Source organism: Copadichromis virginalis, linkage group LG9 (genome assembly GCF_057382275.1).
Source record: "Copadichromis virginalis isolate Kocher_CV1m ecotype Utaka linkage group LG9, C_Virginalis_male_GT1.1, whole genome shotgun sequence".
NCBI classification, from domain to species: domain Eukaryota; kingdom Metazoa; phylum Chordata; class Actinopteri; order Cichliformes; family Cichlidae; genus Copadichromis; species Copadichromis virginalis.
In genome coordinates this window covers 22,303,511-22,317,099 of record NC_140626.1, presented here as the reverse complement: position 1 = coordinate 22,317,099, position 13,589 = coordinate 22,303,511, and the positions used below count along the sequence as shown (strand labels likewise).

The following is a 13,589-nucleotide window of genomic DNA, read 5'->3' as shown; positions in this document are numbered from 1 at the left end:
TAGTTCAGTTTCCATTCTGCTGTTACAGCAGGTCTGAAATACTCTGGCACAGCCATGATGATGTTTCCCTACCAACACCAGCAAGCTGCTGAAACTAGAAGAAGTGTGGCAAAAAGTAATGGATGGCAACCATTATCTACTGAAGAAGAGCCGCACACATGAGCGATGGCGTCCTTTAAATGCTTTTTCAAACACGCTTCAGCGTGATGTAACTGTGCACGATAGTGTTGTCTTGGGAAAAAGAAAGCTGGCAGATGTGCATCTTAATCCCAACATATTGAATCATTTATTCAAAGCTCGAGTCCTGCTGCAGCAGAGACATGATCACAGTTGAGGGGATTACAGTTTTTAGTGTACTCTCCTCTTATCCTCTGAAAAACCCCATCGAATCACAGCCGCAGCTATCTACTTTTGAATAACAATTTAAAAAACGTATTTTATTTCAGTAATGGACCCAGAATAATCTCAACGTGCTAAATTACTTTATTTGGTTCTACTTTATATTATAGAGTCATTCAGTATTGAAACTATGTTGGCCCAGATATTCAGGTCTCGGTATAATGCAATATTGATGTAATGGGCAGCCTGAGTAAATGCCTCAGACAGAGATGGGAGTGAATCGAGGATGGGTTTTGTACTCTGAATCTTTACAGCAGTTTGTTTTTGTACACGAGATCCACAAAGTGATCCATTATCAACAGCAATTACAGTATTTCTCCATCTCCATCTATTTGTAGTCTATCACTTTATGAAGAAGAGATGAAATACTGAATCTAAGAGACATTTTTTCAGCTTTCACATTCACCTTCTCCTGCTTGAGCTTTTCAGGGCAGCTGATCCACATCTGTAACTCTGTGGGTGTCAGTTTGAACTTATCCCCACTGTGTATGAATATACAACTGACATTTGACTTTACACTAATAATACACACATAACCACTGAACCTTCTATTCCACCACATCCCAAAGGTTCTCTATGGGATTGACATCTGGTGACTGTGGAGACCGTTTGAGTACACTGAACTTATTTTCAGGTTCAAGAAACCAGTTAAGATCATTTGAACATTATCTTCAAAGTAGTCATCAGAGGATGGGTACACTGTGGTCTTAAAAGAATGAACATGGTTAGCAACAATACTCAGGTAGGCTGTGGTGTTTCCATAGCTAAGGGACCTAGCTGTGGTGCTAAGAGGCTGACAGAGTGCCAAGAACTCGCCTACCATGCCACCACCCGCCGGTTCTTAGCTAACATGAGTGGCACCCGGTGTGGTCTTCTGCTGCTGTAGCCCATCTGCTTCAAGGTTTGTTACATTCAGATATTCTCTTCTGCTTTCCTTTGCAAGCTGGTAATTATCCTCTTAAATGGTTTTGTGGGAAAATCCCAGCAAATCAACAGTTTGGAAAATACTCAGATGAGCCCACCTGACACCAACAACCATTCCATAAATGGCCTGTATTTGTATAGCGCTTTACTAGTCCCTAAGGACCCCAAAGTGCTTTACACATCCAATCATTCACCCATTCACACACACATTCACACACTGGTGATGGCAAGCTACATAGTAGCCACAGCCACCCTGGGGCGCACTGACAGAGGCGAGGCTGCCGGACACTGGCGCCACCGGGCCCTCTGACCACCACCAGTAGGCAATGGGTGAAGTGTCTTGCCCAAGCACACAACGACCGAGACTGTGCAAGCCAGGGCTCGAACCAGCAAGGCGAACTCCCAACTCTTGAGCCACGATCGCCCCATGTTCAAAGTTACTGTAAACCTCTTTTTTCCCCCATTCTGATGCTCGGTTTGAACTTAAGCAGGTCATCTTAACCATGTCTACATGCATAAATGCAGTGAGCTGCTGTTATGTGATTGGCTGATTGGGTAATTCTATTGATGAACACTTTACCAGGTACCTATAGTGAATGATCATGTTAAACATGGGAAAAGTTTAATCAGACCCCTGAGAGCCAAAAGCTTATAGATCAGACTGCTCTATCACCCAGTTTCTATGTGTATTTGTCTCTCTATGATATCAAGGAGACGAGGTATTCCTCATACTATTACTATTAAAAAAAGAAATCTCAAATATGATGCACTAGGTGTTCATGAGTTCAACTGTGCAATAAGCTGAACTACAGAGGTCAGCTCAGGGACGCCGCAGTTTAAGCTGAAAACAGAGATGGGTATCTCTTCCATGTAGCTTCTAATAATATATTAAAAATATTCTGCTCCACATTTTTGGATTTATACTGTCACCAGTGATTTTTCAACTGTTTTTCTTTCTGGTGAGTGGAACGTCTAACAACCTCTGTGGGTTTTGATTTATGAAAGACGTCAGCTGTCTTTATGTCCTGGTGTGCGTTTCAAAATGCAATCGTGCATATGAAAGTGACTCTGCAGTTACTTTACCTTAAAGGGATTTCTCTAGGTTTAGACTTGTCAAAATGTCACCATGACTTAATGCCACACAGGCAGCTTTCATGATGATGTTTTTTATTTTGTTATATATGTGAATGATAGTGTAACATTTGTATGAATGTGGCTGTTTGTATAGTGGGGTAGACCAAAGGGCAAAGTGTTTAGGATGGATTTAAAGCGTTTTTTTCCTTTTAAATCAAGCATAGCGTGAGATCCGGTGGGCGATGAAGTCACGCTCAGCATCAATCCCAGCAGGTCTGCCAATCGCAGTGCCAGCCCTCATCATCTAATGGCTCGACAATACACACATTTCTGTTCAAGTCGAGTCAAGAAAAAGCCTCATTTTAGCCCTATTTTTAAACATGTAAGTGCATATGCATACACAAATGAGACCATGAAACGAAGCCTCATTTCTATATCACTTACAGGCTTCAAATGGAGTAGCTTGTCATGTCAGAATGTTGAATGAGATGCTAATTCTTACTCAGAGTTTGAATTTAACTTTTGGTGCTATCTTTACTTTGACTTGGCTCACTGACAACCTTTACTCTGGAGATGAATTCTGCATGACGAGGACAGGAAGAGGAAGACGATAAAGAACGGTTGGATAGTTGTTATGCTGAGACATATCCAGACACTATATGGTTGATTACAGTCACTTAATCCTGGCTGTCAGCATGTGCTTCACCGCGGCTGAAGCTACTTCTCCCACCGACTCAATGCAAACTTTCCACAACAAAGGAGCTACTATCACACACAAGTTTCTTAAAGGTTTCTTAAAGGAAAACTGGCAGTAAGAAGAGATTTTGCTACTTCTGATTTTAGATTCCTTTAAACTTTAATGGTATAGCAGGAAGTGGTCCCCTTAACCAAAAAAGCAAAAACGCAAAGGAAAAAGACAATGCCACAGGCATCTTAATAAGATCAGAATCAGAAAGACTTTATTTATCCCCAAGGGGCAATTAAGATACAACAGAGCAGCATGACATTGAACATTAGGACAGGGCATAAAGAGGCAATAAGAGTGAGATAATAAATACATAGAATATACAGTACAGATGTCATCCTCTTCCTTTTCACCTCAAGCCTCATTTGCTGAATTCAAGTCAGGCACTTAAACAAACGAGAATATGTATATACATGCTCAATTATTCCCAATATTGTCACAATTACTTATTGTCCTGCAACCCTCCACACAGCTGACAAGAGCCAGCTAAACAACAACATTAGCTGGTTTTAAGCTAACATCATGCCAGCTAATGTTAGGTTCTAGTATGCTAAAAATCTTTCCTTTCCCTCTGATAAACAGTTTGATTACATTTTCTCATGGGGAGTCCATCAGATGTTCATTTCAAAGACTGTTTCACTAACACCTGCTAACAGCAGCTAAATGAGGCTAACAGTAGCTAACAGCAGCAGAAACTACCAACAGTTCTGGATATCCTAAACAATCCACTTCAGTATCGCTGGTATCGGTCAAAAGTGAGCTTCTCTGGCTCACTGACCTGTATCAGACTCATTTCACAAAGTTTTACTGCTTCTTCCAGAATAAATAAGCATTGATAGCTGAACTGACAGCCATCCACAGATAGTGAAAAACTTTGGGGCAGATCTAGATCTGGTTCAGACATTAGTAGAAACACGCTGGCCAGCCACAGCATTTATTGGGTACAGTCTAAACTTAATGTTTTTGATCTCTCTTGGTTGACGAAAAGATGTTTGTCCTGTAGCAGCCACCCTAGTTATGTTTATACACTTGAACTGGGAGAAAAGGAATGCTGCAATCTTCTTTTATACAGTGTAACTTTAACCATAAGCACTGTCTACTCTTTTGAAGACAGATGAAGGCTAAACTCAAAGAATCCTAACTGAATCTCGGTTTCTTGACCAACTTTTGGACTGAAATCTAATTAAGTAGAGTTATTTGTTCTTTGTCTTGGCGCCTACCTGTTCGAGTTTCCCATAAAAGCCACCCAAAACCGAGACCAGAGTGGGAGCAGATTTCTCACCATGTTTGTATTTTCCCACACTGATTTTGAGTACTACACTTTACTTGTTGGACATTTTTGTGGATGTTTTAAAGAAACGGGACCTTCCTCTTTCAACCTCCCACCAAAACTATTTGTGTGAGCATTTTTTTTATGCTCCTTGTACTGTGTTTGTTATTCTCTTGAGAAGCCCCCACAGCTTCACATCCACCTACACCCAGCTGGACGATGGCGCCCTGCCCACCGTCCCCTTTACTTGAAGAACTCTCCAGCTGGCCCCTCTCACCTCTGAGGAGCCTACATCTCCCTCGCTCTCTCTGCGTGAGACAAGAAATCATCCTGTGCTGATTAGCAGGAAACTTTACAGCCCTGCATTTGTGTGTTTTACAAGTAGACTTGTTTTCTATTCTGGGAGTAATGTGCTGAATAAGGCTGCCTGAAGGGGCCTTTTTCCCTGACATGGTCTGTCTGCACGTTAATCTGTGATGAAAGGCTTGTGGCAGTGTTTGTTTAAATGTACACATTAATCAGAAGTAGCACCACCTACATGACTGAACTCCATTTGGGATTCAGATATTTATCAGTCCCACAGAGGCTTTGCCAGGCCTGAAACATTATCTCCCCTTGTCTTATATAGCAGGCTGAATATTGAATAGCGGTATTAGATTATAACTCTCTGAGGGGAAATATGAATCCTTGAAGCAAAACGAACTGAACAGGGAAGGATTGTGCTTTAATTAATGTTTGTCTCATGGCCTTTTGACAAGCTCTGAATATTACCGCCCATATATCAAAGCATCTGCAGAGCTCTGTGAGCTCCTATTAGTCAGATCACAGTCGCAAGTAATGTACATCCAGCAAAACATAAACTTTAACAGTGTTTCAAATAAAAAGACACAGCTGCAAGGTACCTCATTAGACCCTGCGGGAAACAGACAACACGAACATTCTTCTTAATTCTGCACAGGAAACAGTAAAAGCAGACAAGCCCGTCTCGTATGGCCTTGTAAAAGTTCATGGATGGCTCTGTTATTAAAGGCAGCCCTGACTTTGCAGGCTTTTTAAGAGAAAAAGGAGCTGATTGCATTTTTTTGTTGTTTAATTTTATTAGGAAACATTAAAAGCAGTACATGTGCTGAGCGCTTTAAAGGAAAGAGGTTGAAGGAAAGGACGGGGACTGTTATAATCTAATTTAGTGGGTAATTTGGTTAGCTGCAAAATTAAAAATACTGGATGTCAGTGAATTTCCATATGCATGTGTTTTATTTTTATTTAGTGGTAACTGTGTATTAGACTGCAATGAGCTGCACAATCTCTATTTTTAAATGTGTTTATATTCTCTACACTTTGCGCCCTTATTATACTGTACAAACTTCACAGATCGACTCAGACTCACCCGATGTATTATCTTATTTTCTCTTTCATTCTTCAGGAGGATACAGATCACAACTACTACACATCAAAGACGTACGGCCCTTCAGATCCGATGAGCAAGGGCTTGTGGGTAAATATCGACCAGATGGACAAGGACAAAGTGAAGATCCACGGCATTCTGTCCAACACACACAGACAAGCTGCGGTAAGTCAACACACATCATGAGATTTACTCGATGTTGGCATATTTAAAGACATTTGATACCAAAAATTATCCATCAGATGTGTGTTTTTCACTCTGATAAATGGTTATGAGCTATAATTTTGTTATCCTGAAAATGAATCTGAGCATTTTAAAGGAAATATGTTTACATCTGAACCTTACTTATGTTGAATTCTGTGTACAGGTGCTTTGATCTGCTTTAGCTCGGTTCACAGATGTTGGTGTTTTTTCCAGAAATGGACCTATTGCTCCATCTACAACTGCTGCTCACTACAATATCTTTGTTACTGTGGAACCACAATTATTATCCAACTTTAAGACATTTCTGCGTTTAGTTGGACAAAGGCACAACTTTTGTATTTCTGCCACTGTACAACAGAAGTTTGTGGTTCCTTTTTTGTATATTTTTATATTTAATGACTGAAAAGCATGTTTTATCAGATTGAGATCAGGTGACTGACTTGGACATTGAAAAATGCCCCATTTCTTTGCTTTGGAAACTCTTGGGTTGCTTTTGTGGTATGCTATGGGTCATTATCCATTTGCATTGTAAAGCTCTGTCTGGTCAGCTTTGCAGCATTTGGCTGAGTCTGAGCAGAGAGCATAGCCCTGTACACTTCACAATTCATCCTGCTACTTCTATCAGCAGGCACATCATCAATAAACACTAGTGGCCCAGTTCCACTGGCAGCCATACATGCCCATGCCATAATTCATCCTTTGAGCTGTTTCTCTCCTTCATCCTTTTCTCTTCCTATCATTCTGGTTCAAGCTAATCTTGGTTTCATCTGTCAAAATAAGTTTTTTCCAAAACTGTGCAGACTCTTTTAAATGTTTTCTGCCAAAGTCTAATCTGTCCTTCCTGTTCTTGACTATAACCTTGTCATAAACCCTCTGTATTTCCATTCATGAAGGGGATACTTGCTTAGATGTTATGAAGTAGAAATAATTCACCATGCACTTTAGTTGACCCTTTTTAAGAATGAACCAGATTGTAGATTTGGGACATCCAACGAAGCAGACATAACATATAAAGCTGACTTAAAGTGTACAATTTGTCACTGTAAATGAGGAGGATCGTGACAATAACCCCTCTGAAAACAGTTATTTTCTTATCACTACACACACATTACTGGAAGGACTACGGTTGTTTTTAAGGCTAAAAACAGCAAGTAATTCTTCTTGCATTTTTACCATTAAAAGTATCCCTGCAGTGAAAAAATTAGAAAGCTCCCCTCCCTCCACCTCAGCACAAGCAGGTGATGCATGCAAGCTGCATACTGATGGAGTCACACAAGGCAGCAGCAGACTGACTGAGAAACAAAGCAGAATTGCAGTAAAAGAAAGAGAGAGAGAAAGAAAAACTGCCCAGGGTGAGCAATAGCTGGCAAGGATACAGAATAGAGGCCCACATTGTGAATTCTGCTCCTTTACCTTCAGCTGGGTGGTGATGGATTGAGCTATCCACTCTGAGGCAAGCTATTCATTTTAGCCACTGAACGTCCCGGCTAAGAAGCGAGGCGTTCTTGTAAACAGCATCGGGGAAAGGTTCTCTGACTTTGTTTTACGAAGTGAATTCCTAATTCAGCGGTCAACTGAGGAATCTGGAGTCAAAAGGAGACGCTGGAATTCTCGGCTGAATAATTTGATTTCATATTGGAGCGAAAGAAGCAGGGAAAACCATCTGTGCTGAACAGATCTGCGGCACAACCTCGGCAGACTAACGTTTTAAACAAATAGACTTTATAATGAAGACAGTTAAAGTCCTGCATATACTCAGAGATCTTCCTTCCAAACTGTGCCGGCTGCCAGCTATTACTCAAAGAAATTGGCTAATAAAGTTGTAAAACAAAATGCAGTCACAGAGGTTAGCTTCATCACCGGAGTGCAGAAAAGTTAAGCTCTGGATTGTCTCTATGGTCTTCAAGATTCATCGTGGTTTGCCACAGGATTACTCCCTCTGGCACAATCTGTAGGACCATGCATAATATCAGCATGTTCACTGTGGACTGTCCATCTCCATAACACTTACTGGCAGTGTCTGGAATTTAACCCGAGGGATAAAACAATGAATGTAAACTATAATTTATAGGATACATTTTTGGCTACCCTGTAGTCTCTTAAAGATAATTTTATTATGTCTCCGTTCATTTGAAAATATTTATAAATACAATATGAGCCCATCTCTGTGTAAAAGCTTGTTGTTTAAATATTTCCCGTGAGAAATGGTAGGCCTCAAGAATCTACAGCCATGCTAGCAGCTCTATGAGGGTACGCTGGATAATGCTTTGAGCTAAATGCTAACGTTAGCATGAAACATACATTGGTAACAGTGATGTTGATGATTTTTGGCTGGTCAAATTTTACCATTTAGAAGATTTTAGTATGGTGAGTTAGTGTGAAAAGAAATAGCTAATTAGTCTGGATGAAGCACACAGGAAAGCTATTGTTAGCTGTTAAACTTAAAGCATGACTTTCCTCCGCTACGAAGTGACCGGATAGACTATTTCTGCTAACTGTTACTACCAACTCCAGCACAGTGTTTCCTAATCACTGTGCAGTGGCACATACGTGTGTCGTGAGAAATCATCAGGTGTACCGTGCTCTAGATTTTCAAGGTGCCGAATTGCACCTCACTGAGAGGTGACGTGTGCACATTAGTCATGCGATTATTCCTACTAGTATGCTAGAGCAGTGTTTCCCAACCTTTAGGAGCCACGGCACATATTTTACATTAGAAAGACCACACGGCACATCACCAAACAAAAAAATCACCAAAAGCAAATTGATCATTTTCCCCCGCGCACCAGGTATAGCAGAATTGGTTCGATTTGACCCCAGTATAGCTTTTATGCTTTCTTGTAACCACTACTCATGCTAGGGCCTTCATCTCCAGGACCCAGGTCAGATTGACAACTTTCTCTTTTCAAATATGTATCTATTGCTATCATGCGCTGGATCGTCTCACAGTTGGCAACCTATTTAATTAGAGCAGGTAGTTGTACTGCCCTCTAGTGGAAGAGAATGTAATTGTTCTGCCCGTTACTCAGGCTGATTGCTTAGAGTACTAATCACACCTGATCATTTCTCATGGCACACCTATGCGCTGTGGCACAGTGGTTGGGAAACACTGATCTAGAGGGTTGAGATTTCTACCGGTAATATGTGTCTTGGGTTTTACCAAAAAGATCTTTTCTTGCCACGCCATTTTTTTTCTGTCTCAATCTAATAGAAATTTATAGTAAAACGTAAAAAGTGGTCTCAAGTGAGCCTTGAATTTTATGTATGGGTCAGTTCAGAGGGTAGGTAAAGACATATTTCATATTTCTGACTTTGGGAGTCACAGTGCTGACATGTAAGTCCCGAGCCATATCCTCATTTCTCTATATTTTGCTAGGAAAATGGGGAATAGTTGCACTGATTTATTGAAGCATGTACAAACATACATGGAAGAACAGTAAACCCTACTTTTGTCCACTGCCTTATTCACAAGGGGTCAAACTGTATAATATATTTGGCATTTTTTGACAGATTCAACTAAAGAAGTGGGAAGCATTTGTATTTTAGTGAAACAACCTTTGCTCATCGTACTTTATAAATTCAGAAGAAGATCTGGCTCTTTGAAAGCAGAATATAATGAACTAAGGGGTGGCTCAAGACTTCATGTTTTCCTAGGTAAAAAACGACCGCCACTGAATAGTTACATGCAGAGATAAGGTGTATATGTCATTTAATGGTCGGGCATTGTACAGCTACAAGCATTTCACCCCCATGTCATACTGTGTATGGTTGTGTGTGACAAATAAAATTTGAATTTGAATATAAGTATTTCTCCATGAGTGTTTAAGAAAGTACTGTCATTGCTTCACATTGTATATTTCAGCTGTGACATAAACATTTTTTTTCAGCAAAACTTTGAGTTCAGTGTTTGTCTTTTTTAGTTTGTAGGACTTCTTTCTTCTCATAAAGATTACCCTGTAAAGTAGAGCAGAAGTAACACACCGGGCACTTTGGTATTTGTTTTTCACATTTTCCTTCTGATCTAAATCCTCTTTGTTTTTTTAAGATCAAAACAGCTTTTTCTTGGATCCTGTCTTAGCTCTATCATCCTGACTGAGGTCATCTGTCTGTTTTTTGTTTTTGTTTTTTCACAGAGAGTTAATCTGTCCTTCGATTTTCCTTTTTACGGACATTACCTGCGTGAAATCACAGTGGCGACCGGTGGTAAGTGAACACTGCTTTTGCCCTCTGTTCTCAGTCATATTTATTAGTGTTATTATTGGATATACTGCCTGTGCTTGGTATATTATACTGTACACAGACAGATTTTTATTGCTATGGGGTTTAGCAGGGAATGTGGTGAGATTTATGAAATGAGTCTGGAGTACAGAGGCATTTATGAAATGGGGAAGAAAACCACAGTCTGTGTGCATACATGTGTTCATGTCTGAATGTGTTTCTAGTACTTGGTGAACCTGTGGGTGTGGTGTGGCTACTGTACAAAGAGATATCCCCCCTAAATACAGAAAAGGGGACCAAACAATGAGTTATTTCTGCAAAAGATGCTTCTTGGAAACTAAATCAGGGAGATTCAGGGTTTAAAAACCTCGTCTGGCACAAACCACAGTACAAAACCACCAACAACAATCTTCCAGCCAAGCAGGCAGCCTGATACAAGACATTTACAGCTCTTACCTCCGTGGGATAGTCTGCTAGAGTAGGGGATAAAGCAACAAACCACTCCCAACACTCTGCACACCAGACTTAACTGGAGGAGAAACCAGACCAGTAGGTTTGGACGGGAGACAGGAGTCGTTCTGCCGAGTGACCCAGCGCACCCTGATAGACGTGGATAAAGAGGTTGGGGTATCAGAGGATGTGTATCTGGGGGCGAGACACATGACGCAGCAGACGTGTTTGCCAGAGTGTGCAAAGCAATTTTCCACTTGAGTCTTGATGGCGAAACCGCAACACCCCAACCGTCTATTATCACATCAAAGACTAAAGCCCTGCACTTACTCAACTATTTCAGAGATGTTGTGCAGCGTTTAACTGTCGGTGGAATAATAAAGAAATAATCAGTTGTGTCTCTTATCTTCATTCTCGTCACTGTCTCGTGTCCCCACTTGATCCTCGATCGCTGGGGAAAGTTCAGTGGGCTTTAGAGACGTTCTGGATGATGGTGAGGAGGAACGGATGGGCAGAGGCGCTACTAGCCCGAAAGAGATAACAGGAATTTGCATTTCTCCAGACAGAGATGGAGGGACAAGGCCGCGAAGAAGAGGAGGAGGAGGCAGCTATCTGCCTCTCACAGGCCTCGGGGACTTTGTCTCCGAGACACCCTCCTCATATCCCTCCATTTCAGGACCTATCAGTCAGCTCGCCCTCCTCTCACCACTGTACCATCTTTGCAGCCTGCCTTCATTTCTGTCAGCAGGTCACACTTTTTACTTAAGCAGATATTTTTCTTTCTTGCTTCCTACGCGGAAAAACTCTGCTGGAAAAGATAATTTCTTAACAGAGGGTGACAAAACGGCAGCGGAGTTGCATTCGGATTTCATTACTTTCCAAACAGTAAAGCAGCCAATCCTCAAACACATTAATGATCCAGGCACCAAGACTGGGTTGGCATGTATCCTGAATACACATCTATGGTCCAAGTGTACTTTTCAACTTTTTTGATACAGTGACTGTAGATTTAAACATCAAAAAGGCCTCATTCTAAGAACTTAAGGTGCATTTCCTCTTTAAACTGCCTACATTGATGGACTCTCATGTTAAACATGGCCAAAGTTTCAAATAATGAGGTTAGCATATCCCAGTAAGCCAGAAGCCTGAGGCTTCAAGTAAAAACACCCTGTTTTAGACTTTTTGTTGTAATATTTGCTTTATATGATGTCAGTGAGAGCAGATATCCCTATTTTGTTCACATCAGTTGAACAGCTCAGGCTGTGAGCACAGAAGCTTCGTGCACATTCTGTTAGCGAGGGGCATCCAATCAAAAGAAAGGTGGCTTAAAGGGAGGTTGGCGTCAACAGAGACAGTTCTGGTGAACTGAGGCACTGGACAAAGGCCCAGTATAAAACACATAAAGATTATTCTAAACTACAGAGAGCCAACATTAAAGTACAGAGTGAGAAATTAACCGAGTAGGTTCCCATTGATGTTTTAGCTTTCTGGAAAAGTAATGGTGGCTGTTTTAAAATGAAATAAGGCAGATTACTGTAGATACTAATACACAAGGACGTCAATTTCTAGTGGAAACAGGTTCAAGGAATGTCTTTAACAATGAATAAAAATAATGAATACAAATATTAATAATAGAATTAAGACTTTTCTACTTTTCTTCAAAGTAAACTAAAAGAAAAAAGTGACGCATGCACATTTGAATAATTCTGCTTACAACATACTGCAGTCAGCTGAGAGCCAGAGTAGAGAGGCTGAGTGTGAATATAAGTGATGAAATATGATCTGACCGCTGCCAGCTGTGTGGACAGTTATCCAGCTGTGCACTGATTTCAGTGGTTGGTCTGTCACTTGTTAGAGGAAGAATGCATGCATCGGCTTACAGGAAACACAGGACAACTGCATGAATCAGCTTGGTTTTTTTCATGTTTTGCAGTCATTAATGTTTAAGGTGCCAAATGCATAACATTCGTGAGGTGTGAGGTACTTAAACTCTTGGGAACAAAAGCTCATATGAAATGTTATTAGAAGAAGACATGAGGAAGACAACAAACAGCAAGATTTTCATTAGAAAGAGTCGCCCCTCGATCTGGACTAGCAGCACTGCTCTGTTTTGTGTTGTTTTAAGAAAATCACTCTGTGCATCAGACTGCCACACTATGTAAAAATGTACTATATGAGAGCAATGTTATACTGTTCCTTCAGTCTTTGTGTTAGTGTCTCCCACCTGTTTCCCTTAGCCTCAGTACCTTGTTTAGAAATTGTTTGAGTCTCTTCTTGCCCTTTGTCATGTTATCCGCCAGTGCTGCGTGTCCCTGGCTCTGTGGTTACCAGTATTTAGTTTTTAGTGTTTAGTTTAGTTTTTGGACTTTGTTTATTTTATAAATTTGAGTTTACACTGTCTCCTTCGATCCTTAGCCTTCCTACCACACAGCTGTCCTGTGACACCCACTCCCTCCCTAATTTTTTTCTTATCAAATCTCTGTGTGAATCCTCTTCTTGGCTCACAACTGAGCTGTGATGAAGAGAAAAATCCTGTAAATTAAACATCTCAGTACGAAGGAACAAAGATTGTCTAAACACAACGTCAGTAAAGTGAAGCTTTGACCTGGTGGGACTGCTAATTCCTGCTCATGTTTTTGGACAGCAGCACACACAGACACAGCTCCTGAAATAAAGAAGTGTCTTCCGCTGTCCCTCCTTTCTGAACGCTCCCTCTTTCCATTACTTCTATTTCTCTGTTGTTCCCTCGTGTATGCCTCCTGTTCTGTCCAGTCTCCTACTGCTGTAAGTGACGGCCATAATGAATGAATTGCCTCTCTATTGAGCGCCCCGCAGCTCTCACCTCTTTAGTGTATTGAGAGGCTGTCTGATTTTCTTTAGACTGTCAAATAAGTGGGATT

The 13,589-nt window shown here is 40.9% G+C and overlaps 1 protein-coding gene across 1 annotated transcript in view; it reads left to right on the top strand.

The window, feature by feature from the left end:
- Positions 1 to 13,589, top strand: part of plxdc2b (plexin domain containing 2b) — a 113,329-nt gene that overhangs the window by 57,332 nt on the left and 42,408 nt on the right. The window contains exons 3-4 of the mRNA XM_085468227.1: positions 5,836 to 5,982; positions 10,155 to 10,224. Of these exons, the coding sequence (XP_085324353.1) occupies positions 5,836 to 5,982; positions 10,155 to 10,224 (217 nt within the window). The remainder of the gene's footprint in view (positions 1 to 5,835; positions 5,983 to 10,154; positions 10,225 to 13,589) is intronic.